Source organism: Akebia trifoliata, chromosome 13, assembly GCF_017979445.1.
Source record: "Akebia trifoliata isolate Shusen 1 chromosome 13, ASM1797944v1, whole genome shotgun sequence".
NCBI lineage: Eukaryota > Viridiplantae > Streptophyta > Magnoliopsida > Ranunculales > Lardizabalaceae > Akebia > Akebia trifoliata.
The window spans coordinates 5,923,974-5,951,743 of NC_141387.1; the positions used below are offsets into that span (position 1 = coordinate 5,923,974).

Here is a 27,770-nt window from a genome sequence, read left to right on the forward strand (position 1 = left end):
GAAACCAAGTTTTAAAACCATGGCCTCCACACATTCACAGGTTTATATCTAAATTACTCATAATTAAACAAAAGAGCTGCTATTGCCACACCAAATTTTACTAATGCCACACCAACTCATATGTTAATCATCAAATAATTGCATACAGTTGGTATGCAATAGTAACTCTCGTAAATAAATAATAAAAAATTTAAAAGGTTGTTTTTCCCTTTCACTGCATAGACTTTAGACTCACCCAAAGATGAGAGAGAGAGAGAGAGGGAGAGAGGACGACGAAGAATGGAAGAAGAGAAAACCAATTACTCGTATTAATAGTAGATCTACAAACCAACCATCAAAACCATTTTTACTAAAAAAACACCTAATTTGCAACTTGTACACCCCACATCCCACGCACCACTGCCGCCTTCCCACTAACTTCTTCATAGGGCTTAGTTCCTCTCTCTCTCCTCTCTCCCTCTCTCTCCCTTCCTTTGTTGTTGTAGATTCTTCTCCCCTTCTGTACTTCTTGTTGGCTCTCTCTCCAATCTTGTCTGTCTCTCTCTCTTTATCTTTCTCCAATTCAAACCTCATCTTCATCGGATCTGCTTCTTCAATCTTCAATCTCTCAACCCTTTTGTTCTTCTTCTCTGATCCGATCTCCCACCCAAATTTTCCTTTCCAGTTTTACCCCTCTGCCATGCCCACACAATGAGGAATCATGGTGACGAAGAAGAAGAACAAGACTACTTTTACGAATCTCTCGATCGGATCCTCTCTTCTTCATCTTCATCTTCGTCTTCATCTGTTTCTGAAGACGATTCTTCAAATTCCCCAAATTATGCTTCCGATAATCACCCAATTCCCAGATTCCCCAACTCAATATCCAACTACAACATCTGGATCTCTGAACCTTCATCGATTCAAGAACGCCGTAAGCGTCTCCTTCATGAAATGGGTCTCGCTAACGACCCATCTCTTTCTAGAAAAGATTTAGAGTTCGGGAGATCTGTATCGTCCGATCACCTCAACACTGGGCACAACTCGCACAACTCCGATTCTTGCTTCATCTCTCGATCGAAATCCGACAACACTGGTGCTACCACTTCTTCGTCTCCAATACATTGTAACAATTTGATCGATGAGGCCGTCCCTAATGTACATAACCATCAGTTTGTTTTTTCGAAGCGACGAAGTAATGGAATCTGTGGATCTCCTCCCGTTAACGTTTCTTCCCCTAATAAGCCTCCAACTGGAAAATTGTCTCGGAGGATTGAAGAAATTAGACAAATTGATGCCACGAATATGAACCCTAACCCTAATCCTGACCCAAACTTGAATTTCTCATCTGTTTTGGTTATTACCGATTGTGGGGAATTTGATGAAAGAACGGATTGCAATAGGAGCGCCAATGGGTTGTACAAGATTAAGAATCTTGATGATGGGAAAGAGTTCGTTGTTGATGAATTCCGAGAGGATGGGATGTGGAATAAGGTTAAGGAACTCGGGACTGGGCGACAGCTTACGATGGAGGAATTCGAGATGAGTGTTGGGCAATCGCCTATTGTTCAAGAACTCATGAGGAGGCAAAATGTGGAGGAATTCGATGGTAAAAAAGAGGACTTGGACTCAAATGGGAATGGAAATGGTGGTGGGGGAGGTGGGTCTGGGTTGAAGTCGAGGAAGAAGGGAAGTTGGTTAAATAGCTTAAAAAATGTTGCTAGTACGGTGACAGGTCATCGGGAGAGGCGTAGTAGTGACGAGAGGGATACATCGTCGGACAAGGGTGGGAGGAGGTCGAGCTCTGCCACGGATGATAGCCAAGATGTCTTGTTTCATTGCCCGGAGAGGATAAAGGTTCGGCAGTACGGAAAGTCGTGCAAAGAACTCTCAGGATTTTATAAAAGTCAGCAAATACAAGCCCATAGTGGATCCATCTGGACCATTAAATTCAGTTTGGATGGTCGGTATCTTGCGAGTGCTGGTGAGGATTGTGTAATTCATGTGTGGCAAGTCATGGAATCGGAAAGGAAGGTTGATTTATTTATGGAGAAATCGGAAGATGTTAATTCGAATTCGTATTTTGGGGCCAATGTGTCACCCGAACCAACATTGGTGTCGTCCAATATAGAAAACCATTCGGATAAGAAGAGAAGAGGGAAGGCATCTATAAGTAGGAAATCTGTTAGTTCGGACCTTGTGGTTCCGGAGCGCATCTTTGCACTTTCGGAAAAGCCCGTCTGCTCTTTCCTAGGCCATCTGAATGATGTGCTTGACCTATCTTGGTCTAAATCTCAGGTTAGTTACTTGCCTTCCTTGCCATCTTTTTTTTAATTCCTTTGGTTTTTCTATTGTTATTTTGCACAAAAGTGATGGTTACATTAAATTAAGTTAAATAGAAGTTTACACTACTAGTCTGCCTTTTTCTTGCAATTACACATTAAATTGAGTAAAATTGGTTAATGTCACACCTTTAATTTGTTTATCTATTATTGTTGCCCTACATGTAACCTCTTTATGCGTTGAAGCCTATGAGTTTTTACGTCTTGTAAATGGAAACACATGTGAGAAATGAGCTTTTGGACATTACTGATAGAAAATCCAGTGCAGGGGCTATCAAAGTCACTCATTTCACTAAGGACGGTTATTTGAGCACAAAGGGAAAATAAATTTGATGTTTTGAAGAATGGGTTTAGACCCATAGCTCAGTTGGTTTGACACATTGCAAAACAACTTTGAGGTCATGGGTTCAAGTCCAGCTTACCCCTCATTTTTTTTTTGTGATGTTTTGAAGAGTATATCAGATGCAGATATTTGTCTGAGAACTTTGTTTCTGATCATTGTATTTTTTTAGGAACTTGGCCTTTCTTTAGTCCTTGCTAGACATGAACAATTGAACATGAAGCAACTGTGTGTCTAGGTTAATGGGCTGTAAGTCATTGGGGTCACTCAATGGTTATTGTTTTGGGGAGTCTGTTACTGTAGTTCTTCCAGAAATTTTATTGGTGACGATTCTTCTCTCTTGGGATGTCTTGAGATACCAAAATTTTCATTGAATATTGATTGTGCCAAAGAAAGTAGTGTCAACATGGTTGTGACTTTGGTGGCACATACAGAACAAAAGGGGAACTGATTAGAATTAGAATTTGCCTTTTTGTTTTTGGGTTGGGGGGGTGGGGGATCGGATCGTTTTCCAACACCTCAATAAGTCTGGCACTATCACTGAGGCTCTTTTTGTTGTCTTCTCTAATCACTCAGTTCACTCTAGCGGAGTGAATGCAATTCTATTTCAATGTCTAGGTCAGTTAATATTAAAATAGAGTAAGGGCTTGGCCTTGGTTCAACAAAGATTGCCTACTTTTACTTTTGCTTTTGCTTTTGCTTTTGCCTGTGTTTTTCTCCCTTTTATAGGCATTGAACCTGGTAGGCTGTTGTCATGTCTTGAGTTGTGCAGTGACTTTTTGCCATGTTTGGAGAACTTTTTTCTGGCAGTTGCCTTACTTTTAGGCCACATTTGAGGGCATGCTTTGATTGTCAGGTGGGCCCAAACTGTTGTAGTGGTTGCTGCAATTTAGGGATTCAGGGCATCTTTCCGACAAAATCAAGATCGAGCCGCCCACCAAAGTTCTAGTAAGCTAGCTTATGATTCCTGGAGGGCAAGATCTCTCCCGTCTGGAGTTGTCTAACATGGGTACCATTATCCATGCCTATTCAGAGTTTCCCATAGTGAAATCCTGTTTCAGTTTCCAGGAATTGTGAGACATGTATGTTGGGGGATTAATGTACTTCTATACTGTTACAGCCATTTTGTAATAAATAAATAAAAGTTGAACAATTTGACCACTACGGGTCTATTCTCTTCCTTGTCTCTGCAATTGTTGAACTTCTCTTAGGTTTTGGATGGAAATGGGCCGTAAGCCAGAGTTAATGCTAAGATAGGTAGACTTGGACTGTTTAGATGGGTGACATGGGTCAACTATGACGAACCAAAATAGGTAGTTTTTGGTTCGATTTTCTAGGCACTAGGTTTAGTGGCTCTGATGGAGCAAGGGTAAAGGTAGGCTCAAAAGCAGTGGTTGTCCAATGGTATATGTTGCCCAACCCTAGGATTGAATACGCTATTCGGATGGTTGAAGTGTTTGTTTCACAAACTTTTAAACTATAAGAATAGTGAGTCCAGGAAGTTTTCATGAAGAAGAAAAATTGGGTAAAGTGGAATTCCACCAAATACATGGGATTCCACTTATTCCATCTAAGACTTCTCTCTGTCATCAACCTTTTCTCACAGTTATGCACGTACATGTCTTTGTTGACACGTGCAAGAAATACACATTATCCTAAATATTATGGTTGGCATATCCTATTTCACCATTCAACACAATTTTAATATTGTAATTCATCTAATTATTTATAAAAATAATAATCTAATTACTGGTCAACTATGCGTGTCTAGGGGATTCATGAGATTCAAGAGATGGCTCAATGAGTTATGGTTAATACGTACTGTTTGTAAGTTTGAAGGAGACAAGTTAGATGCTACGTAAGTTTACCATAATTGTTTTATTTAGCTGTTTTGTAGTTTTTATTTTTTTATTTTTTAAGTTTGTTTTTCTTCATATCTACTACATTTGCATTACAAGCATTTTTTGTATCTTTATTTGTTATGATCTTTGTATTTGTTGCTGGTATACACAATCATATATTATCCTTGTGCGATCGTACCGTCTTGTTTTTTGTCGGTTAAAGGATTTGTCAAGTTCTCTAATAAACTATGCTCCTTCTATTTTACAGTACTTGCTTTCATCTTCAATGGACAAAACAGTTAGATTGTGGCACATGGATAGCAATTCTTGCTTGAAAATGTTCTCACATAGTGATTATGGTAAGTGTAACTTGATTTTGTAACTTTGCATTCTTTATGTTCCTAATGTACTTTCTTTGGTTCTTGCTTTTTGTTGAGTGTGTATTTTTCCTCCATTCTCGGGTGTGTCATACCCCAATTAAGCCCCGTGACCCTTTTATATTCATAGTTCTCCCCTTCTCCAATAGATCGGCCTTTTGGGGTGGTTAGTTAACATGGTATCAAAGCACTAGGTTCTAGGTTCTAGGTTCGTATAGGTCGCGGGTTAGATTCTTTCCACCCTTATGGGTGGGGGGTAGTGTTGAGTGTGTATTTTCCTCCACTCTTCGGTGTGTCATACCCTAGTTAAGCCGCTTGACCCTCTTATATCTATAGTTCTCCCCATCTCCAGTTGATCGGTCTTTTGGAGTAGTAGGTTGGTTAACATGGTATAAAAGCTCTAGGTTCATATAGGTCACAGGTTCGATTCTTTCCACCCTTTATGGATGAGGGGGGAGTGTTGAGTGTATAGTTTCCTCCGCTCTCCAGTTTGTCATACCCCAGTTAAGCCCCGTGACCCTCTTATATTCATAGTCCCCTTCCCCCCCTCCAACAGATCGGTCTTCTAGAGTAGTTGGTTGGCTAACATTTTATGGATGAGGAAGGAGTGTTGAGTGTATATTTTCCTCCACTCTCGAGTGTGTCATACCCCAGTTAAGCCCCGTGACCACCCTCTTATATTCATAGCTTTCCCCCTGTCCATCAGATCAGTCTTTTGGAGTAGTTAGTTGGCTAACACTTTTGAATCTTTTATCGCATTTGGTTTAACTTTTGCTTTGCTTTATTAGCTAATTACATTACTTTTTTACGGATTTTCCATGATCAGTAACTTGCATCCAGTTCAATCCTGTTGATGATAGATACTTCATTAGTGGGTCCCTTGATGCTAAGGTCCGCATATGGAGTATTCCAGATCGTCAAGTTGTTGATTGGAATGACCTACATGAAATGGTGACCGCTGCTTGCTATACACCTGACGGCCAGGTTTATTATTCACGTTTGGTTTTTGTCTTTGTTTCCAATTAAATATCTTAGACTGAACGTTCTCCTAGAAATTCTTATTTGTAATGTCCATCTCAGCTTAAGTTCTATTTGTTGATTTCTGTAGGGTGCATTAGTTGGTTCACACAAGGGGAGCTGCCATTTATACGATACATCTGGTATGACCAACAGTTGTTTGTCTTCTTTCTCCCATTAGTTCTACCTTTCTTGTTTGATTTTCTTGGCTGCTGCTATTAATATCATTTGGTAATCATTTTTTGAAGCTGCTATTGGCACCCTTACTTTTATTTATTACACTCCAAGTAAAGATTAAAACACACTATTCAAACATTACAAAGGTTTGGCTTAAATTATAGTCTCAACATTATAACACTCATTCAAAAATTTTCAGTAGTTTACAATTATGATTAGGCTCATATAAAATCCTAAACCTGAGAGATAGAAAATCTGGCAAAAAAAAAGAAAAAGAGAGAGCTTCTATTGGCACCCCAACTTTTACTTATTCTCAACCATTCATTTGTTTTCATAATTTTTAATTGGGGTGTAATACGTAAAAGTTGAGGTGAGAATAGCAACTTTCTTATTTTTTAGAAGAAAAGAATACCTTGTACAACCCGTTTCTCAATTATTAGAAAATGTTTGCATTTTTGTTAGATAGGTTGTATCTACCACTTGATTATGTGGAGTTTTGTTCTTGATGGTAGTGGAAGCTTTAAGTAGAATGATCTCAAAAGCGGTGATAAATGGGAGGTTGTCGGGGTTCAAAACTATAAGTCACAGGCATCTTTTCTCTCTCCTTCAGTTTGCGGACAACACTCGCATTATCTTAGACTATTTGGTTTCGCAGTTAAGATTCCTAAGTAGCATCCTTGGGTGTTTTGATGCAGTCTCTGACATCCCAGTTAATCTTAATAAGAGTATGGTGTTTGGAGTTTGTGATGTGCATGGGGTCGATGTGTTGATGGCGTCAGTTGAGTTTAAGGTGGGATATTGCCTACTTATCTTGGCCTTCCTCTTGGTGCAGATTATAGAAGTAGGGAGATCTGGGATTCAGTTTTGGAGAGGATGGGCAGAAGGCTGAGCACTTGGAAAGCTAGGTATTTATCTAAAGGGGGAAAATGACATTAATTAAGAGTACACTAGCCAATATTCCTAATTGCTTCTTATCTCTTTTCTCTATCTCTCGTAGCGTGGGATTACGGATGAACAAGATTTGTAGGGACTTCTTCTGGTATGATAAAGATAATAAAAGAAAGTGTCGTACAGTGAGTTGGAAGAAGATTTGCTTACTTAAAGCCAAAGGGGGTTTAGGGTTTTAAAGTTTTGTTGCGATGAATTCAGCTTTCTTGTCTAAGTGGTTGGGGAGATTTGGTGAGGAGAAAGGTAGGTTGTGGTGAGAGGTGGTGACCAATAACTTTGGGTTGCAAGAATTGGTTTGAGAGACAAAGGAAGCTAGAGGAACGTATGGGTGCATGGTTTAGAAAGGCACATTTTGATGTTTACCTGCATTTTTGTAAAAAGGTGAAGTTCAAAGTGGGAAGGGGTAACAAAGTTTGTTTCTGGGAAGATAGATGGTGTAGAGACTATTCTTTGATGGAGCTCTTTCCGAATCTCTATGTGGTATCGGTTAAAAAGGGGATGATTGTTGATTCTTTTTTAGTGGGTGACAACTTGGAGAGGGCACGAGACTTTGGATTTAGGCAAGATTTCAACGACTGGGACTTGACTAATGTGGAGCGTCATTGGGGGACAGTTGATGTGAGTACTTTCCATATAGGTGCCTAGGACCGCAAATTGTGGGTTGATACGTGAGATGGGGGTTTTACAGTGTGCTCTATGTATATGTTTGGAGTTGCCTGCATCAGCTTCTCCAGCCTCCGTCATTTGGGTTACAAAGGTTCCTTCAAAATTTCTGTTCTTGCGTGGCAAGCGGCTTTGAGTAGGTTAACCACCATGAACTAACTTATTAGAAGAGGTTTACATATGCCGAACTGTTGTCTTGTGTATGAGGGGTGCAGAGACAACAGAGCATCTGCTTTTGCATTGTGATATGGCGCAACTGTTGTGGTCCCATTACCTCGGCCTTTTTGGATTGGAAGGTTGTTTGCCTCGAACAGTACGGGAGTTATTTGAGATGTGGCTCCTTTTGGGGTTCTTCATAAAGACAGTCCAAGCGTATTTTGTGGACTCTACTACCCTTTGCTATTTGTTTGGGGCTTTGGAAGGAGAGAAACAACAGGATCTTTGAAGGAAAGGAATTGTCATCTGATGAGCTCACTGTGTGTGTTGGCTCTGTATTTTTTTTGGGGGTAAACTTTTAAAGAGTTCAAGGGACTCTTTTTACAACAAAAAAAAAATGTGGAGTTTTGCTTTAGTGCTGAATATATAATTCATGTTGCGTGACTATAACCTCATGTTTTTTCCATCCTCGTCTTTCAGAAAATAAGCTGCACCAGAAAAGTCAAATTGATCTCCAAAACAAAAAAAATAAATCACATCTGAAGAAAATCACTGGTTTTCAGGTAATAAAATTGGTTGTACCAATATGTACTCGTCTAGATATGTAATGATCTTGCTTTTGCTGAAACCTTTGAATCTCTTAAGTCATCTAATTGCCGATTAGTTTCATTGAACAGTTCACTCCAGGAAGCTCCTCAGAAGTACTTATTACATCAGCAGATTCACGAATCCGAGTCATTGATGGTGTTGATCTGGTTCACAAATTTAAAGGTATCAATCTTCAAGAGAAAGTAACATCTATTTTTATAGGAAAATTAGAAGCATATTGACATAATACTCTACACTTTTTTATTGCTATCTTGGTATCGTTCTATGCATGGTACAAACTCCTTCAATCTAGTCCAAAAATGTTAGAGTTGACTTCCGTTAATATTTTTTAGTCAAATCAACCTATCGGAAACTCAGTTTGAAGCAGGGCTTTTGACTTTACATGGCCCAACCTCTTGACTTATTTGAGTTATACCATTAAATTAAAATTTTGGTAGACTTGAGGGATTTCTTTCTCTGGTTTCCAACAGCTTTAAGAGGTCTTCTAGGATTTCTTCACAACTCAAAGTTCTAATCTAGATTTCTTGATTTTATCAAGTGCTGAAGGCTTAATCAATTCCTGTTGTCTCGTTTTGGAAATTTCAGTGTGATTTGGACTTATGATTTGGGGTAAAAATCTGTATGGTTTTACATGAGAAATTCTATTACCGCACCAACTTTTACTTACAACACACCAATCCTTTTGAAATTAAGCAGCTGTTTACATATAGATTGGTGTGTTATAAATAAAATTTGGTGTGTTAATAGCAGCTCTTTGACAAAGGTGTAATTTTCCTACAATTCCTAACACTATTTGTTTTGGAGAATTGTTCTCGACACTTTTTATTGGTGAGCTGAGACCCATAACTTTGGTTGGTTTGATTTCCATGGCAGGGTTCCGCAACACAAACAGTCAAATCTCAGCTTCATTGACAGCAAATGGAAAGCATGTGGTATGTGCCAGTGAGGACTCTCATGTCTATGTGTGGAAACACGAAAGTGATTCCCGACCAAGCAGAAACAAAAGTGTTACTGTCACACAATCTTATGAACACTTCCACTGTCAAGATGTATTAGTTGCCATTCCTTGGCCTGGCATTGGTGACACCGGGGTTTTGCACGATAATTACAATGAAGAACACAATCTACTTGACAACCACCATGATGAGGTCTCCGCAGCCAACCATACATCTTCGCCAGTTGAGGAGTCTAACGGGCATGAAGGGTTACCAACACCAAACGGGTGCACCAATAGCCCACTACGTGGTACAATTTCCAGCGTAAACAACAGTTACTTCTTTGACAAGCTCTCGGACACTTGGCCAGACGAAAAGTTGGTCTCGGCCAGTAGGAACCAAAGCCCACATTGCAGTGTGGATTTCTCTAATGGAGAAATTCAAGGTAGGTCTGCTTGGGGTATGGTGATTGTGACTGCTGGCCTTAGAGGTGAAATCAAAGCATTCCAAAATTTTGGTTTGCCTGTTCGAATATAAGGGTCTACGAAGAAAATGAACAGTATTCTAAGCACGATGAGTTGGTTTCATCCCATGATCGATCTGTTATACTTAATGTCCTAAAGTTGGCAAAATGTTGAAGTTTGTGTATAGAGAGATATATTGTGGGACAGTAAAGAACCGACTGCACGAACCACAAATGGGAGTTCCCCCAGATTTGTGTTGTCGGGAGTATGTGAAGGTGATTGGATATCGGGGATTCTTTTAGCATTCAAATGCCACGTGTTGTTGTTGCCAAGTTTTTTGTCCAAAGAAGCAGAGAGGGCATTGTTAGTGTAATCAGATTTTCTCTCTGCCTGCTGAGGGTATATGAGTCCATTGTTACATGTAAGTAGAGAAAAAACTTCTATGTTCAAATACAAAAAAAAAATAGGTCATTACATCATTCATCTATTTTCCATTTAAAGGAAGTGATGATAAATTTGATTGTTTGTTTTTTTCACATTCAAGTTAGTAGTAAAAGAATGATATATTTGGAGCAAAGCAATTTTTCCTTTTTGAGTACTTTATTCCTGCGGAGCATTCTTGGTTATCGGCAGAGAAGAATTTCATTAAAACTGGAATCAAGGTATTTGAATTTGTGTGCTTTTGGGAATCTGAAAATGGGAGGGCTAGTTCATGTTGGCTTTTAAAAGGAGGATCCTATGGTCCCTAACCCCTTTTGCTTTGTGCTGGGGAGTCTGTAATAAAATGAACAGAAATATTTGAGGTGCGAGCACTCGACAAGGAGTGAATGTTTTTTTTTCTTACACAGGGGTGCCCGAACTTATGTTTGAGTAGTGGGACCGGGTGAGCCAAGCTCTGGACCAAGGCATATGGGTCCCTCCCCAGGGCACATGTAACACCCGCTCGTCACACTCACCAGGTAAGTGAGGGTAGCTCCCGCGGGCCATATTGGATCTCTTTTTTCTAAGTGTAAGATCTTTACAAAATTCAAGGTATATTTTTTGATGATTTCTTACATGGAGAAGCTTTGTAAGGTCCCTACTTCAGCTTCTATTTCCTATTATGTTAGAAATTCATGATTAAAAATATATATATATATATAGGGAGCAGTTCCGCAGCCCTAAAGTTTGCCAAGTTTGTGTCAAACATTTTTTGTAAATCACTTTTGATGGGGTTAGAAATTTTGGAATAGGCTGATTTTTTGTGAGGATAATCTCTACGGTTCAGCAGCCCTAAAGTTTGCCAAGTTTTGTGCCAAACATTTTTCAAAATATGGGTTAGAAGCTTTGGAATAGGCTGATTTTTGGTGATGATGATCTCCCTCATCCTCATCAAAAGTGATTTACAAAAATTGGACGGTCCATGATTCTTCAACTTGTAAACTAGGATTAGAAGTTTCAAAATGAGCTGATTTTTTGTGAGGATGATCTCTTCATCGTAGAGATTATCCTCACAAAAAATCAGCATATTCCAAAACTTCTAACACCATCAAAAGTGATTTACAAAAAATGTTTGGCACCAAACTTGTCAAACTTTAGGGCTGCCGAACCACTCCCATATATATATATATTAAATGTGTCCTAAAGCCAACGAAATTGAACTAATAAAATAAAATAAAAAAAATAAAAGCAAGTGTGGGTGGCCCCATGATGGTTTTGTGCAATTTTTCTCCTCTCACCCTCAAGTATGATCCAATAACAACAAAATTCTGTTCAATATAGAAAAGAAAAATCAATGAATAAATGAACTTTCCTTCAAGAGGGTGGTTTTTGTGAGACCACTCCATAAATAAATAAAAAGGGGTCAAGCTTGTTTATTTCTTATCCTTTTGCTTTCTTTATTTTTTTAAAAGATTTTTTCTAATATTCAAATACAACCTAAGCTCAAGAGATTTTTTTATGACACCCAAAGAGATATGGGCTATACTTTTTTGTTTCACTAATACTTAGGTATTATTTTTATTGGTTGGGTTTATGTCATTTGGTATCAAAGTTAATACCACATCTTGGATTCGAACTTGAAAGAAGCAACTTGGGAAAAGGACTACTTGACGATTGAAAAGGAATGGAACAAAAATGATAGCTGACACATAGTGGTCACTGAATCGTGAAAAAAGAGCAACTTAGTGTCGAAAAAGAAGGCTAATACAAAGAAAGCCACCACAAAATTGACCAGTGTGAACGTCAACTACGAAGCGTGATGGATTGTGTGGTACGACCCCAATGAGATGGACTTTAGCTTTTCGAACCACCACTACCTAGTGATGTCAATAGGTTGGTTCCATATATACCCAAAATCGGAACCTAAATAAAATCTCGATTCTAGTTCTTATCAATTTTAGTTTCAGGTATGAGATCCTTGGTAGGGTTATCGAATTCTTTGGTAAGGAATCGAACCATGAATTGGTTCGCACTGAACCAATTCGCTGTCGATTTGTGGAATGCAGTGAGCCAACGCAACTGCATTTTACCTTATTTTTTCCCATCACCCTCCACAAGTTTGATAATGTTTAACATATCCCCTAAAATTTCAAACTGATAACATGCCCCTTTGAACTTGGTCTTTTTTGATAGATTAATGAAAAATGATCAAATTCCTCATCTTCAACTTATAAATTAAAAAAAAGGATCGGCTAATTGCACACTACTTATTACTAGTTGCACTATATCACTTAAAATTTTCTCTTTGCATTCCATTGGTATGTTTGCACTCTTAAAAGAAATATAAAAAAAAAGTTGCACTTTTTTTTTCTTCAACCATGCCTACAAAAGTTATTGCTTGTTCAATAATTTGTGAAAAAAGAAAAAGACTTGATCAATTTTTTGTTAGTCCTCAAGGGAAGACATGTTTAGATTAAAGAAATTCATTTTAACTCAATAAATAATTCGATACCTTAAAACAAAGAGAACATGAGTAGAACCACGAAGATGAACAAGCAAGTTATCCTAATGAAGTGCAACTTGTAAGTTGAAGAACTTTAGCTAGAGTTGGAATGTTGATTTGGGGGAAAGAAAAACAGTGAATTTTTTTTTGCAACGATTTAAACCCTACCGTAACAAGTTCGATTAGAGAAACGAAAAATAAGGTATTTTTTATTTATTTATTCAAGAATCACTTTGATGAATTGATTTAGGTCAAATCAATCCACACAAATTTTTAGGATTTATATTTTTTCCTATTTTCTTAATGAAATAGATTGATTAAAGATCATTTTATGAGATAATCTTTATTTTTGTTTCAATTTTGATTTATAGTTCTAGAATTTTTTTTTGGATGCCTCTATTCCGTATTTATAATCATAATTTTATTTTAATTAATTTGATATTTTTATTTCAATATTTAGTGACTTCAATTCTTTATTATATATGATAAAATAATTTTTGTTTTTTGTTTTTGTATAAATCGAATTAGGAAAATCCCATCTTTTTTTAAGAATATATGTTTCTCGTCAGTCAAGGTAAATTTGTATGGTTAACTTGTAAAATTTGCCGAGGACTCATTACTTATGGTGTGCAACTAGTTGGCTCCTTAAAAAAAAGTTCGAATTTTTCTTCTCAAAATGTGTCTTCTTCAATTTCTTTTTATCCAACTCATCACTTCAACCTTCAAATGCCCTTATCTCTATCTACCCCTTTGAACTAGGTTCATTCTCAAGGGGCGCGATACAAACTTGAATTTGAATTGAGCGAATCCATGAATCAAGTAACATTCCTTGGTACCATAACTGGTCCTACAAATACCCAATGTCCATTGGGTACCATTAAGATTGACAATATTTTTTTAAATGAATAAAAAAAAAGAGTATCCAATGAAATGGGTAATTATTTATAAATCTACTAATTTTACTAGTAATTCCTCAATTGAAAGTTAAGACCAACAATGAATTCTTCAGGCAAATCAAACTTTTGAGAATTGAATTGCAGAAAATTATGTTATGAACAATATATTTGTTGTTGAAATTGTATAAAAATTACTAAAATGGATAGACGTTCACGCAGAGAAAAAGTAAAAATATTAAATAATTTACATTCGCTTTATGTTTTAATTTAGTTCAAGTACATTTACTTCAAGATATTTCTCTATTAATTTTATTACAAATAAAATAAATTTACTAACGGGTACCCGAAGGTGACCCAATTCTATGATCAGGTCAATAATGGTGGACTCCAAACCGACTAATCGGTTTTGGGTACAATGGGTAATCAGATACCCATTAACACCCTTTCTACAGCACCCATGGTTCTAAAACTCGTTTTGACATCTCGTCTCGTCCAGGAGTGAGACCAAGTCATCTCAAACGAGTTTTCCAATACGTTTGGGTCTTCTCGTTCAACAATGAGTAAAATGAATCATGGTTTTAAATCTTGTCCGATACATTTAACTTGTCTATCATCTCGTTGATGGACAATACCAAGATGTATCAGACGAGATTTAAAACCCTGACGGCACCTAGGCATTTTTTATATTAGTTGGATTCCCTATCAAATTCAAATTTTAATAGAATTTAGGCCCAAACCAGGCCCAACTCCAGCCATACAAACCCACATAGCTTGAAAAAGATAGCTACATCCATGGCCCATAACTATTGGGACGGAACAATTCATTGGGTGGTGAGCTAAACTATCCTCTGAAGTCTGAAACCAGAAAAAAACAAGCAGAAATATTAGATGAAATCCAAACAACAGAATCCTATTGGTTGATGGACATTGGGCGGTCACCTTCATAACTTCTAGTTATCATCTTATCCTCTCTTACTCTTAATATCCAAACTAACAACACTCTCTCCTACACTTTTCCAAGTACCTTTTATAAATAAAATCATTCAATTATTCTCAAACTCTAAGAGCCCAAATAAAACTCTTGAATTTTTGTCTACCCATGGCTCTCCAATCCTCCTTAATCCTTCCCTCTGCTCTTTCCATCCACAAAGAGGTTTGTTTTGAGAACCCATTGTGTCAAAGTCCTTGTTATTTGTGTGTTTGGGTCTTTAATCTCAATTTTTGTTAATGGGTTTTCTTCTAATACATTTGGAATTTTGGATCTTGTTTTGGATGATTTATGTTTTGATAGGATATTGGGTTCTTGGGAGTTTCACTCAATGGCCATCTCAAATCTTCCTTAAATCCAATTGTCTTAAGGAGCAAGGTAAATTTAAGCACTTTTTTCTTCTCTCTATGGAGAAAAACATAATTGGTTCTAATTTCTTGAATTGTAAGTAGAAGAACAATGTGTTGGTATACTTGGTTTTTTTTTCTTTTTTTTAAAGATATATTGGGAGAGATTCCTAACTCACCATATGGAGATACACTGGTTACACAATTCTTGTACATTAACACATGTATAATTAACAATCTATGAATGAGGAAATTTCAAAAAAGATAATCTCAAATTGAAGATTTCAGACCAACTGGGGAATAAATGGTCTCAGTAGTTCGTAGATCTTCATAAATTGTCAAAGATGTTAAGGGGTAGCAATGTATAGGCAATCTTAAAAGAATGTGAATGGAGACAGTTAAAAAAATATATGAATTCACTATGATTAATCGAAGACTTGGCTTTGGACATGGTGGAATGAAGGAACAAGATTCATTTAGAACCAACCCCAAATCTTTGTGATACGGCTTTGTTGTTGTTGTTGTAGCAGTATATAAGCAATTTGGATTGGTTATGCTAGGCTAGTAGTTAATTCTTGGAGGTTAAAAAAATTTGTACAATTTAATAAGATTTTGTTTTCTCGGGGAGGCTAGATAGAGGATGTGGAGATGATGAATTATCGTGCACTATTGATGCTTAAATGTGTTGAAGGTCTCGTGTAATTTTAGTCGAACTTATAGTTTTCAATTTGCACATTTGTGGTGTTGTTTTCTCTTGTCATGTGCTTTGCTTGGGTGCATTTCATGACATCAATGGGCTAAACTTGCAGAGAGAATTTAATCAAAGGAACTTATCGATCGGAGTCATCAGATCTCAAACAGTAATTACGACTCCATCAGTCGACAATGCTGCCAAAGAAGGGAAGAAAACACTGAGAAAGGGAACTGTGATAATTACTGGAGCCTCGTCCGGATTAGGTCTAGCCACAGCCAAGGCTCTAGCTGAAACCGGGAAATGGCACATAATAATGGCATGCAGGGATTTCCTGAAGGCCAAAAGGGCGGCTAAGTCAGTTGGCATTACTGAAGAGAACTACACTATTATGCACCTCGATCTCTCCTCGCTTGATAGTGTTAGACAGTTTGTAGACAACTTCAGGCGGTCGGGTAGGCCACTTGATGTGCTTGTCTGCAATGCAGCCGTGTACCAACCAACCGCCAAGGAGCCCTCATTCACTGCTGAAGGGTTTGAACTAAGTGTGGGCACCAACCACCTTGGGCACTTCTTACTCTCTCGATTATTGCTCGATGACTTGAAGCAATCTGACTACCCATCGAAGCGTCTCATCATTGTTGGCTCAATTACAGGCATTTGCTTTGCTTCACAATTTTTACACCCATATTTTTACTAACAATTAATAAAGGGGAATGCTAACATCCAAGACCTCATGGGGACGTTAGTATTTTCCAACACATTCATTTTCCAATAATTCCTCTTGCTCATTGTCTTTTAGTGAGAAAGACAGGATTAAAATGCTTGTTTATTGCAGGCGTTTAAATCTGAAGACTAAAATGTTCTTAACATTTATTATGTAAAGATAAACATTTATTATATGAAAGACTAAGATACCCTTGTCTTTTTCACTAAAAGACAAAATGGGCGGGGGTATCATTGAAAATGAATGTGGTGGAGAATGCTAACGACCCCATGAGATTTTGGACGATAGCATTCCCCATCAAGTAATTAACAAATGTAGTAATTTTTTTTGTGGAATTTTAGGGAACACGAACACCCTGGCTGGAAACGTCCCTCCAAAGGCGAACCTCGGGGACCTGCGGGGTATGGCAGGGGGCTTAAATGGGTTGAACAGTTCAACCATGATTGATGGAGGGAACTTTGATGGTGCCAAAGCCTATAAAGACAGCAAGGTATGCAACATGCTCACTATGCAGGAATTCCATAGGCGTTACCATGAGGAGACTGGCATCACCTTCTCTTCCCTATACCCCGGTTGCATTGCTACCACGGGCTTGTTTAGGGAACACATCCCATTGTTCAGACTCCTCTTCCCTCCCTTTCAAAAGTATATCACCAAAGGATACGTCTCCGAAGAAGAATCTGGCCAAAGACTTGCACAGGTAAGCAAAAAAGAAGCTCAGAGCAACAAAGGGTACATTTGCGTAATTTTGAATATCTCACGAACTTAACTGTCACGATTTTTTGTTTAGGTGGTAACTGATCCAAGCCTAACCAAGTCAGGAGTATATTGGAGTTGGAATAAGGATTCTGCTTCTTTCCAAAATCAGTTATCCCAAGAAGCTAGCGATGAGGAGAAGGCACGAAAAGTGTGGGAAGTCAGTGAAAAACTAGTTGGGTTGGCTTGAAGGAACACCTAGACATGGAGTTCTTGGTGTCTTTGACATGGAGAAGAGATCAACATGACATCTGGGTTAAGATGAGTTTGTGTCAACTGGGCATGAGGGGTACGAAGTTGTAAGCAGTCTTCACTTGTAAAAGTTGAAATTTTCAGTTACTTGAGATAAGAAAATAGACCAAGCACTTGACCAACCCTCAATTGTTTTTTGTTTGTTAAATTGAACAAATAGTCAATGTTATGGATTTTAATAGAATTTCCAACTAATAATTATATAAGGACTTTAATGAAATGGTGTTAAATGCTTTTTGTAGCCAACACTGTTTGATACCATAATTATCTTTTTTTGTATTCTATTTACAAAGCAATTATAATTGAATCTTGCCTTGTACTTCAAAACATTTTCATCTTTCAAAGAATATATAACATTATCTACTACTTTAATAGTGTAAGACTGTTTTACACTATGATCATTCTTATGTAATTTTTATTTTTTAAGATTTTATGGGGGGGGGGGGGGGGGGGGGGGGTTTTTAAACTTAGGTATATGTATTTTTGGATGAGTCAAATCATTTAAATCCGATAAATATGTTCTATTAATATATATTTATATTTTAAGAAAAATTACATTTTTTGGTTATAACGTGGATTATTAGATGCTCAGGCACAAAATCTTATTTTTGATAAAATAATTAAATGAATCAACATGCCAAACACTAGATGGTTTCGCTGGGATATTAACTTGCAACTCCAAAGGCAAATATAATTCACCATCTTTATAGTAGGAAAGCTCGTAGAACTAACAAATAAACCATTTAAGACAAAAGTAGATGCACTGTAAAAACAGACTGATTCATTACTTAATATGATAGTAGACAAGGTCAGTCTAAACTCACTCAAGACATATAACCTAATCGATTAGGTTAGGTAAAACAAAGCCTTTCTGCCGCTAAGATGCTGAGAAAAACAGACATCACCATTCACCAAGAAGAATGGATTTACACATGGGATGGGTTTGCTAAACTCAGTCAGACAAATAGAAACGAAAAATAGCAGAACACCTAAAACTTGAAATCCTTATTCTTTGATTTCCCCTCCTTTTCTTGAATTTTCCGCTTCCGCTTCTTCTCATTCTGCGTCAATCCCCATTTCAATTATAGATTGTTGGGTGGTGAAATAAAGTAATAAACTAATAACATATAAGAGTCGTGATTTTCTAACTCCCCATTTGACAAACTTCCCCCAAACTCCCGACATGGCTGTGCATAAATATGTGCAGTTGTGTATCCCAAGGAAAAAATCTACGGTTCTATGCACAGCCATGTCAGGAGAGTTTGGGGGGAGTCATTTTATCATTATTCATAAAATATATGAGACATAAATATGTGGGCAGCAGATGCACCTCTGCAACCATGTCACTGAAATCCTCTCGTTGGCTACGGAGCTTCTCCTCCTCCCTTGCTTCGTCGTACCTGCAATTATATTAAAATATTAAGAATCAGAAGTCATAAGAAAATAATAGTTACTTTGAAAACAATCTCTATCAGGGTTACTCTTACTTTGCAGCCAAAACGTTGTCTAGATTCTCCACACCTTCCAACTCTTCTGGTTTAAGTGTGACATCTACTTTGTCTGATTTCTGACCTCGAAGGAGATCAACCTGTGCAAGAATTATAGTTTAAAGAACAGTAAATATAATTATTAGCATGATACATGGGGTAGTGAAACCACACGTGGTATAGGCATATAGAAAGGCGAGCCCTAAGTGTTGCCATCTGGCACTAGATTATCTTTTTTCGAATGGCACCACATTGTTATATATATGCAATGTGATCAGAGTATCAAACATATCAACCATCTGATCGGTAAACTACATCATGAATCAGCATTCATCAGTTAGGAATTTCATTCAGGGCTAATGGCCAGACAAATACGGCTCATAACAGCTAGTATCAAATGCCTCACTTAGACCTATTGAAAACTGGTTTGGAGTATATGAAATGTGATATTGGTACACCATCATTATATCTTTTCACTGATAAAATAAGCAATCTTCTTTAAAATACCATCAAAATTCCTTACCCTTTTTGTGCCTATCTTGTCCTGAGTGCCACCACCAACCACGTACCTGTATCCAGGAAAAAGTGTCAGACATTGTCCAGCTCTGCAAGCATTACATGGAGTATGAATAACAGGTAAGTCTACACGAAACATGACTATGGAGTCTGGAATACGTACGTATGTGTTGTTCCAAGTAAAGTCCCAGGAGCAATCTTTTCTTCTTTTTCTTCAAGTACCTATATAAAAATAGAGAAAAATAAACGTAACAAAAAGATGAAGTTCTCCATCTTTTCAGAGGCTGCAAATGATGTAAGCATGGCTTAAATGATACTTACTTGGTACAGAGGCTTCTCAGGCTCCTTCCTTTGTTGCTTTCGGAGGTCAATGACATCTGGTGTCTCCACACCAGGAGTGCTGGAAAAAAATAAAAAATAAAAATCAATACTTAGCATTACAGTTTGATGGAAGTGATGGAGAAGAAAAGGTACAGTACCTAGAAAGGCTTTCTACAGATTGGATGCCAGCCTCCAATTCCTCTTCTTCAATCTGCTCTTCCTCTTCCTCTTCCTCTTCCTCTTCTTCTTCCTCTTCTTCCTCCAAGTCACCCCAATGCTTGCTCTTGTCAATGGGCTCTTCCTGAAATTGATGCCACCAAATAAAGTACAGTCGTGTTTGACTAGAAAGTATGTTTCTTAGAAACATTGGATTAAAGAGAGAGCTGCAATTGGCACCTGAACTTTTACTTATTACATCCCAATTTTAAAAATAAAGAAAATAAGTGAATGTTTGAGAATAAGTAAAGGTTGGGTTGCCAATAGAAACTCTCTCATTTTATTTTTTTGCTAGATTTCTGTTTTTTGGGTTTAGGATTTTATACGAACCTAATCATAATTGTAAACAACTACTGAAACTGTTTGGACGAGTGTTATAGTGTTTTGTAATGTTGAGATTATAATTTGAGCCAAACCTGTGTAATGTTTGAATAGTGTATTCTTTAATCTTTAATTAGGGTATGATAAATAATTTAAGAAAAGTAAAAGTTGTGGCACCAATAGCAACTCTCAATAAATATGAAGATACCCATTCTTCAACTCAAGAATAGAACTGCAGCTAAGTAGGACCATGAGTTAGTACCTCATAGTTAGGCTGTTCGTGTTGTTGGAATCCCAAAAACATCTCCATATAAAGGACGTCCATACTATTAAATAAAAACATAAACAATGTGATGTCAACAACAGTTGTTTGTACAAAATGTATTATTCAGTTAAATTAACAAGCAAGTTGAATAAACTCACTTCATCAACAGGTGGTTTACCCCAACCTCCGGGATGAAAACCAAAGCTAGCTCCAGAAGGAATAGGAGCACTCAAGCCAGGAATTTTCAAGTGTGCGTAAGACGGAGGAGGACCATTTCTCTGGTACCAGATAATCTTTCAGACAATATGTAACTGAAGTTGGAATAGGACTGACATGCTAACAACATGAAAATATATTAGTTTAGCTAACCTGCATATGGACGAGCCACGGGGGAGGAACAGCCTCGGCCATACCAAGAGCATCTTTTAGTTCCTGTGATAGAAAACCCGGCTTCATCTCCCTTAGCTTCACCTATATAACCAACGGAAAGAATGTTATGGACTGCCGATGATAATGGTGCCTCTTTCTCTAAATATCAAAGTTATGTCTCCCTGATGACAGATTTAAATAGTTAAGATTTCATCTTATATATATATATAGGGGAACGCTAATGTCCAAACCTCATGGGGACATTAGCATTCTCTATCACATTCACTTTCCAATAATACCAATGATTGGGAATTGACGAAGGTTACATCTCTTTAAGTCTCCTTAATTCGATTCAATTCAGAGAGAATGAGCAAGACAGGAGAGAACGGTTCAAGGCTAAGGATAAGAAGTTTTCTGTCAAGTCTTTCTATAACTGTTTGCTCCCGTCATGTGAGGTCTCTTTATTTCCATCTATTATTTGGTCCGCTCTTATTCCTTCTACTGGTGTCTTTCTTTGTATGGCTTGCCTCTTTGGGTAGAATTCTCACTTTGGATCATTTGATCAGACGGGGGCGGGTTACTCCAAATTTTTGTTTCCTTTGTTCGAGGGATGGGGAGTCTGTTAATCACATTCTTATACATTATTCTTTCTCCTGTGTTATTTGAATGTTCTTCTTGTCCTGTTTCCAGGTGGATTGGGTTCTTCGTTTATCTTTTTTTGATCTTTTAAAGGGTTGGAATTTGAATATCTTCTCTTTAGAAAGAGGCATCTTTGGGCTATTCTTCTATCGGCCATTACTTGGGGTCTTTGGAAAGAGCGCAACAACAGGGTATTTCATAGAAAGGAGAACTCGTCCCACACAGTGACTTTAGAGATTATTGGGCTTCTGTTCCTTTAGTCAAAGATGAATAAAGTTTTTTTTTTAACGAACTTTTTTTCATATGTTTAGTTTTTAGGGGAGTTTTTGTCGAAATTTTGTCAAAAATTAATTATAATTTGAGTTTAAAATGATTGAATAACATTTTTTATGGTCAATAATTCATAGCACATAATTAGTGGAGTTATAATGCTAAAAACAATAATTAGTACTTATAAGGGTAGTCAAGTCATTTTACTAAAGTTCAAGATAGTTCCCAAACACAAAACTCTGTTGGAAGTACTTCTGACAGTAATTTTCAGAATTGGTTCCCAAACACACAATACTTATCTAGCTCCTTCAGAAAATACTTCTGTTCTAAGTATTTTTAGCTCCTGCATCCAAACAGGACATTTGGCTCTCCACAAAAGCATTTGAGAAGCACGACTTTAGGTACTTCATCAAAATAGCACTTTGAGTGCTTTTTTTTTTCGTTGCTACTTTTTCTAGGAGAGAGCCATCCAAGCGTGAGTCAACTACTTCTAGCTCCCCGCAAGAACAATAACACTTGAATAAGCCAATCCAAGACTTGGACGTTAGCATTTTCCACAACATTCACTTTCCAATAATACCCCTACCTATTTGTCTTTTAGTGACTAAGACTAGACTATGTTGGTTTTTTACATTATAAATGCTAAGGGCATTTTAGTATTTGGATTTAAATGTCTTATTTGCAGTGAATACTTTAACAATCAATGCCAACAAGCATTTATCATTTAAAAGACCAATATACCCTTGCCTTTTTAACTAAAAGACAAAATAGACAGGGCTATTATTGAAAAATGAATTTGTTGGAGAATGCTAAGAATATATATATAACAAGCAGAAAAGCTATAAAATCTATCAAGGAAGTTCAAACTCCATTGAAAATCTGTCATCACAACTATCTTTCTATGTTTGGCAAAAGGCATGATCAAACCCTAAGATGGTAAAATTATGAAGCCGTAACTACAGCAGGTGACTTGTAGTAAAAAAATTGGAGCAAAACTAAGAAGACTAACATTTTCACACCATAGGTAGCTAAGACATGTAAGCCATGGCTTCCACTATGAATGACAAGTAGCACCTAAGATTAGCTTTTACTAAACAAAACATTCAAGATTTCATAGAATCAAAGGTAACCTCTGCAATGGTTAATGGTGTTTTAAGAACTGAATTCTACTATTGAATAACCCCCCCCCCCCCCCCCCCAAAAAAAATAATAATAATAATAATTAAAAAAAAAAAAAAACATACAAAAAAAGAAATTTAAATAAAACATCTAAGTATATAAATTCAAACATTTCAGTGGTACCAAAGTTGTTCAGTTTAATAGCTTATATAAAATGTATACCTCAAACTCTTTCCCTTCATGATATAGGTCACCGTGAGAAGTCAGCTTTGGTTTAGTCTGATATTTAAAGAAAGCATCATGGAGAACCTGCAAATGGGAACCACTGCCTCAAATGAGAAAGTGCAGTAATTAAAACTCAAAAAAAAAAAATAAATAAAAATCCTATAGTTCAATTGCATAGAAAGCTACTAAACATTGATACTATGAAATGGCTAGCATGCAAGGAAGGAGTGAAAATTCCTCAAAAGGAAACATAACAAGAAGCCCAGTAAAGTCCTAAGAACAGTCCATTAAAAAAAAATATGAATCAGCACATACCTGATAATCAATATCCATCTTTCCCATCTTTGGTTGCATACGCTCACGTTGTTTTTGTTTCAACTTCTTACTGTCCTCTTTCTCAATGTATGCCTAAATAACACATTGTGGAAACCAACTTATCAATAAAAAAATAAAAAATAAAAACTAAAAAATGAAACAAAGACATCATGGAAACCATGAAAAAGGGATAAAGACTTAGCAGCATTGACAAAATGTGAACATAATGCAAAAGCGACATCGTTTGGAGAAAAAGTATAGCTTTACAATGTTAAGAGTCACTTGGTTTGCTATTTGCAAGGCAAACTTACATCTTCTCCTCCATTGTAGTGTTTCAAGGAAGATTAAAGTTTGATATCATGGAGGTTCCCACCGGAGATGATTATTCATATTGAACCTTGGCATTGCAAAGCATTATGGAAGATGCTTCCTTTTGCAATGCTGTGGAGTGCAGAATGTGATAGAAGACAAATATAAGAATCGTTGAGGGTTGTGAATCTTCTCTTCAGTCCATTTTTATGACGATCAAGGTGTCTCTTTAATATTGGAATAAAATAAATGTCCTTTTTACTGCTCAAACAGGAAAGATGGGCAAAAAAATCAGGCCACCCATTATAAACTTACCGGAGACTACAGAAGTTGAGAATAAATAATTTATGGAATTGATTAATGGTGACAATAATGACGATTATTTACAAAGGTATGAAGATGAAAATAGCGAATAAATAATTTTAGTAACTAGTTAGATAGCTTATGGAATTGAGTTGCACCTGTCTTATTTTCTCGATTCCGGTTGCAGCAATGAAATCGGGGAGCTGGAATGGTTGTTTCTCGACACCACGCTTTCCCTACAAAGTAAATAAAAACAGATGACACACAAAATCTCCAAAATGTGTTTCTTTATTCAATTCTAACCAAGCTAATTATAAGCATAAGAACTTTAATGCACCATCCAGAATATCTGCAATAGAAAGAATGAATTCAGTCTAAGTATTATGCACAATGGAAACAAACTCCATGCATAATCCATATAACCTCAACCTTTCAATAGTATTCTAATGTCTAGCATGTAAAGCAGGACATCTAACTTAGGCACCTTATGTGTTTGCAAAAAGTGGCACAATGCACAACTAAGTACACTCCCACCCAAACTAGAAAGATCTTAAAAGGTAAACCATTCAACAGACCCCTTCAGAAAACACCAAGAAGTCATGGCTCAATGATTGCTATAGCCGATAACCTGCAAGAACCATGTATAAGTATAAGAGGAGTGAAACCTGATCGACTTTATCTTCTCCCAACCTCTTATTTGAACCCATCATGCTGTATATGCCCACCAAGCATGCAATGCATACATAGCCCCACATCAAATCTGTGTTAAATGACCGACCAAAAGAAAAAAATGTAAGTTAAAATGCCAGTCACCTGTAAGAACTTCCTCTTTTGACACCAATGTCTTGGAACGGGAACAGTATTCCGGTAGGATTTCAGAAACACCAGCAACTTTGGGTCTGCTGCTGTTGCATCCCATACCTAGAAAATCACCAAGAACACATTGTCGTGTTAAAAGAGATAAAATAGATGGACCACTAATAAGCATATTACGATAAAAACACAAGACAATTTTTTTTTTTTCTGATGGGTAAGTTGGACTCCAACCAACAACCTCAAAAGTTGATTTGCAATGTGTCAAACCAATTGAACCTATAAGTAATTAAATCATTATCTTGAATTTACAGAAATCTTGTGTTTTGCAATGATAATTAAAGAGGGACACAAACATTGCAATTCAGCATAGATAATGCTTTTTTATTTTATTTATTGGTAAAGGGAAGAGATTTTAGTAAGACAAGAGAAGGAAGTTAAGGAATAGCATTCTGTAGAGATGCAGAAGATTTCCATGGACAGTGTCCTTATTCGGTGAATCCATTTGATCCTTGGTGCAATGAAGATGCTTCAATACATAATCCAGAGTCGGACCACCAAATCAATTATGTGATTGAAAATGACTATCAGAGTCCAAGGTCCCTTTGTTACCATGTACCAATTTTTTTTTATGTGTAAAAAAGCTTTATTTTTAAATATTAAAGTGTTGGCCAAATGAGCTTGACTCATCAGGCATGGCTGGATCATAGCTACACCATCTCGTTATCCTTCCAAGGGCAGGCATTCACTATTCTATGAAGCCAGCCTAGTGTGATTTCCTCCACTTAAAGAACCAATTGAATCACAACTTTGCCCAAGTCAATCAGCTCAACTCATGACCTATAACGGACGAGTCAGAACTCAGAACTTGCTCCTAACGACCCAAACCGCTCTAACTAAAGCCAATGAAAGTAAATATTGGGGGTTTTAGGTCTACTAAAATCTTCGGTTTCCATGTGAATATATGCTATTTTCATTAGACTTCAAAAATTCAATATATTAGAAATGAGAACCAAATAAAATGAAGAAATTACAATTAAAGCACAATCACCAATCAAACCAAACCTCAACAACATTCGGTCTCAAGCAAATTTGTTTTAGTTCAGCAATTGTCATTCGCCTTTGAAGCTACACAACCAGACAACACAAATCATTAAGTCTTACATACAAAATTAAAAACCCAATAAACCCACACACAAAAAAAAGTTAAATTCCATAAATTAAAAGCACACGAACTATCAAAACCTTTTTCTTCTTATTTGAAATCCCTTTCTCTTTCGGCTGTACATCTTGCTCTTCCTCTTCTGAATCAGAATCAAATTTCTTTTTTGAAACCTCATATTGATTAGTCTCATCCTTCTTATCCTTCTCCTGATGAACAATAAGCCCATAATTAGCAAAAAAAAATTAACTAAATTAAATTAAAAAAAACAATAAAATGCTTCTGTTTTTATATCCTCACCTCTGAACCAACAGCAACACTGTCACTGAAGCTGAACTTCTCAAACACCTTTTTGAAATCTTGGAGTAAATTTCCCTCTAAATCCGCTCTTTCAGGGATGTAATCGATTTCAATTTGCTCCAATGGCTGTTAATTTCACGTATTAGAAAGGGAAATTTGCAGATATTAACGAAAAAACACACACACAAAAACCCTAAAATCCAACAAAGATACCTGTTGTGGGTCGATGTTCTCCTTGGCGTCGTCACTCTCGTCGTCTTCGGTTTCATTTGTTGAGAGAGATTTGGTGGTTTTGTGGTTCTTCTTCTGCTTTCGTCTCCTTCTACGTCGCTCGCTCTCCCTAGATTTCTTCTTGTTGTTGATTTGCTGTTGTAAATCTCCATTAAAGGGACTGTTTAGGTTCGCGAGGTCTGCCGTCATCTCTCTCTGTCTCTTTCTCTGGTCTCCACTGATACGTGGTGAAGCATGCTTGCTTCCAGAGAGCTGCTTTTGCACCCCAACTTTTACTTATTACACCCCAATTTCTTAAATTATTTCTCACACCTCAATTAAAGATTAAAACTCACCCTTCAAACATTATAAAATATTCTCTCAAATGCTCAACATTACAAATCAAAACGGTATAGGTTTTAAATCTTGTCCGAGACGACTCGTCCGATTTGTCTCAGTATCATCCACCAACAAGATGAATAGACAAGTTATCTCAAACTTGATGTGTTTTTCAAAAGTCAGTTCATTGTCTCTTTGTTGAATGGGACAACTCAATCTTGTTCATGGACAAGATGAGACATCAAAACGAGTTTTAAAACCATGTATAATACTCGTACAAACAATTGCAATAGTTTGTTTACAATTATGAATATAAAATCTTAAACCAAAAAACTAAAAATCTACTTTATTATTATAGACAATGTGAGATTCAAAACTTTTTGGAGTTTATCAAGAGAAGATTATCTCATAGAGGGTTTACTCTCTAACTCTTAAGCCATAAAAATAAAAAGAAGCTACACTAGAAATGTAAAGTGTATAGAAATAAAATAAACTAAAATAATATTTATTAGAAATTAAAATGCTCTCAATGGAACTTATTAAAGACTTATAAGAGGAGATTGCCTGACAATGAGAGATTACTCTCTACCATCCAAGCCTTAAACTAAGAAAATTAGAGTTCTACATTGCTTAAAAGTAAATTTACTTGAAAGTAAAGAAAATGTGAAATAAAAGTAAGAAATGAAATCGGATTCTTACAAAAAGTTAAATCTACTCCCCACCTTGGTCTCTTCTTTTTTTTCTTGATTGTAGTTTCTTCGATATTTACGAAAGGATTTGGATAAAATTTTGGGATGCTAGAGAACTTTGAAGAGAAAAATGGATAAAATTTTAGATGGCTTA

The 27,770-nt window shown here is 36.8% G+C and overlaps 3 protein-coding genes across 3 annotated transcripts; 2 read left to right on the forward strand and 1 right to left on the reverse strand.

The window, feature by feature from the left end:
- The first annotated feature begins 245 nt into the window (after positions 1-245).
- Positions 246-10,384, forward strand: LOC147387542 (uncharacterized). Its single transcript, XM_086420191.1, has 7 exons — positions 246-2,277; positions 4,771-4,861; positions 5,706-5,863; positions 5,988-6,039; positions 8,321-8,403; positions 8,518-8,611; positions 9,323-10,384. The coding sequence occupies exons 1-7, from the start codon at positions 691-693 to the stop codon at positions 9,919-9,921; spliced, it is 2,664 nt and encodes an 887-aa protein (XP_086276317.1). The 5' UTR covers positions 246-690; the 3' UTR covers positions 9,922-10,384.
- A 4,277-nt stretch (positions 10,385-14,661) lies between these two features.
- LOC147387543 (protochlorophyllide reductase-like) lies at positions 14,662-17,550 on the forward strand. The gene is made up of 5 exons (XM_086420480.1): positions 14,662-14,820; positions 14,959-15,033; positions 15,812-16,349; positions 16,762-17,120; positions 17,211-17,550. Exons 1-5 carry the CDS (start codon positions 14,767-14,769, stop codon positions 17,364-17,366), a joined length of 1,182 nt encoding a protein of 393 aa, XP_086276606.1. The 5' UTR covers positions 14,662-14,766; the 3' UTR covers positions 17,367-17,550.
- Positions 17,551-18,150: 600 nt separating this feature from the next.
- On the reverse strand, positions 18,151-26,930 carry LOC147387544 (uncharacterized). The gene is given in 19 exon segments (XM_086420479.1): positions 18,151-18,489; positions 18,759-18,828; positions 18,916-19,016; positions 19,439-19,484; positions 19,595-19,653; positions 19,753-19,831; positions 19,911-20,053; positions 20,552-20,578; positions 20,580-20,615; positions 20,713-20,832; positions 20,924-21,025; positions 23,174-23,260; positions 23,492-23,584; positions 24,262-24,339; positions 24,917-25,024; positions 25,982-26,044; positions 26,162-26,287; positions 26,379-26,504; positions 26,592-26,930. Coding segments are annotated over 19 exon segments (1,743 nt in total). The 5' UTR covers positions 26,799-26,930; the 3' UTR covers positions 18,151-18,417.
- Positions 26,931-27,770: the final 840 nt, after the last annotated feature.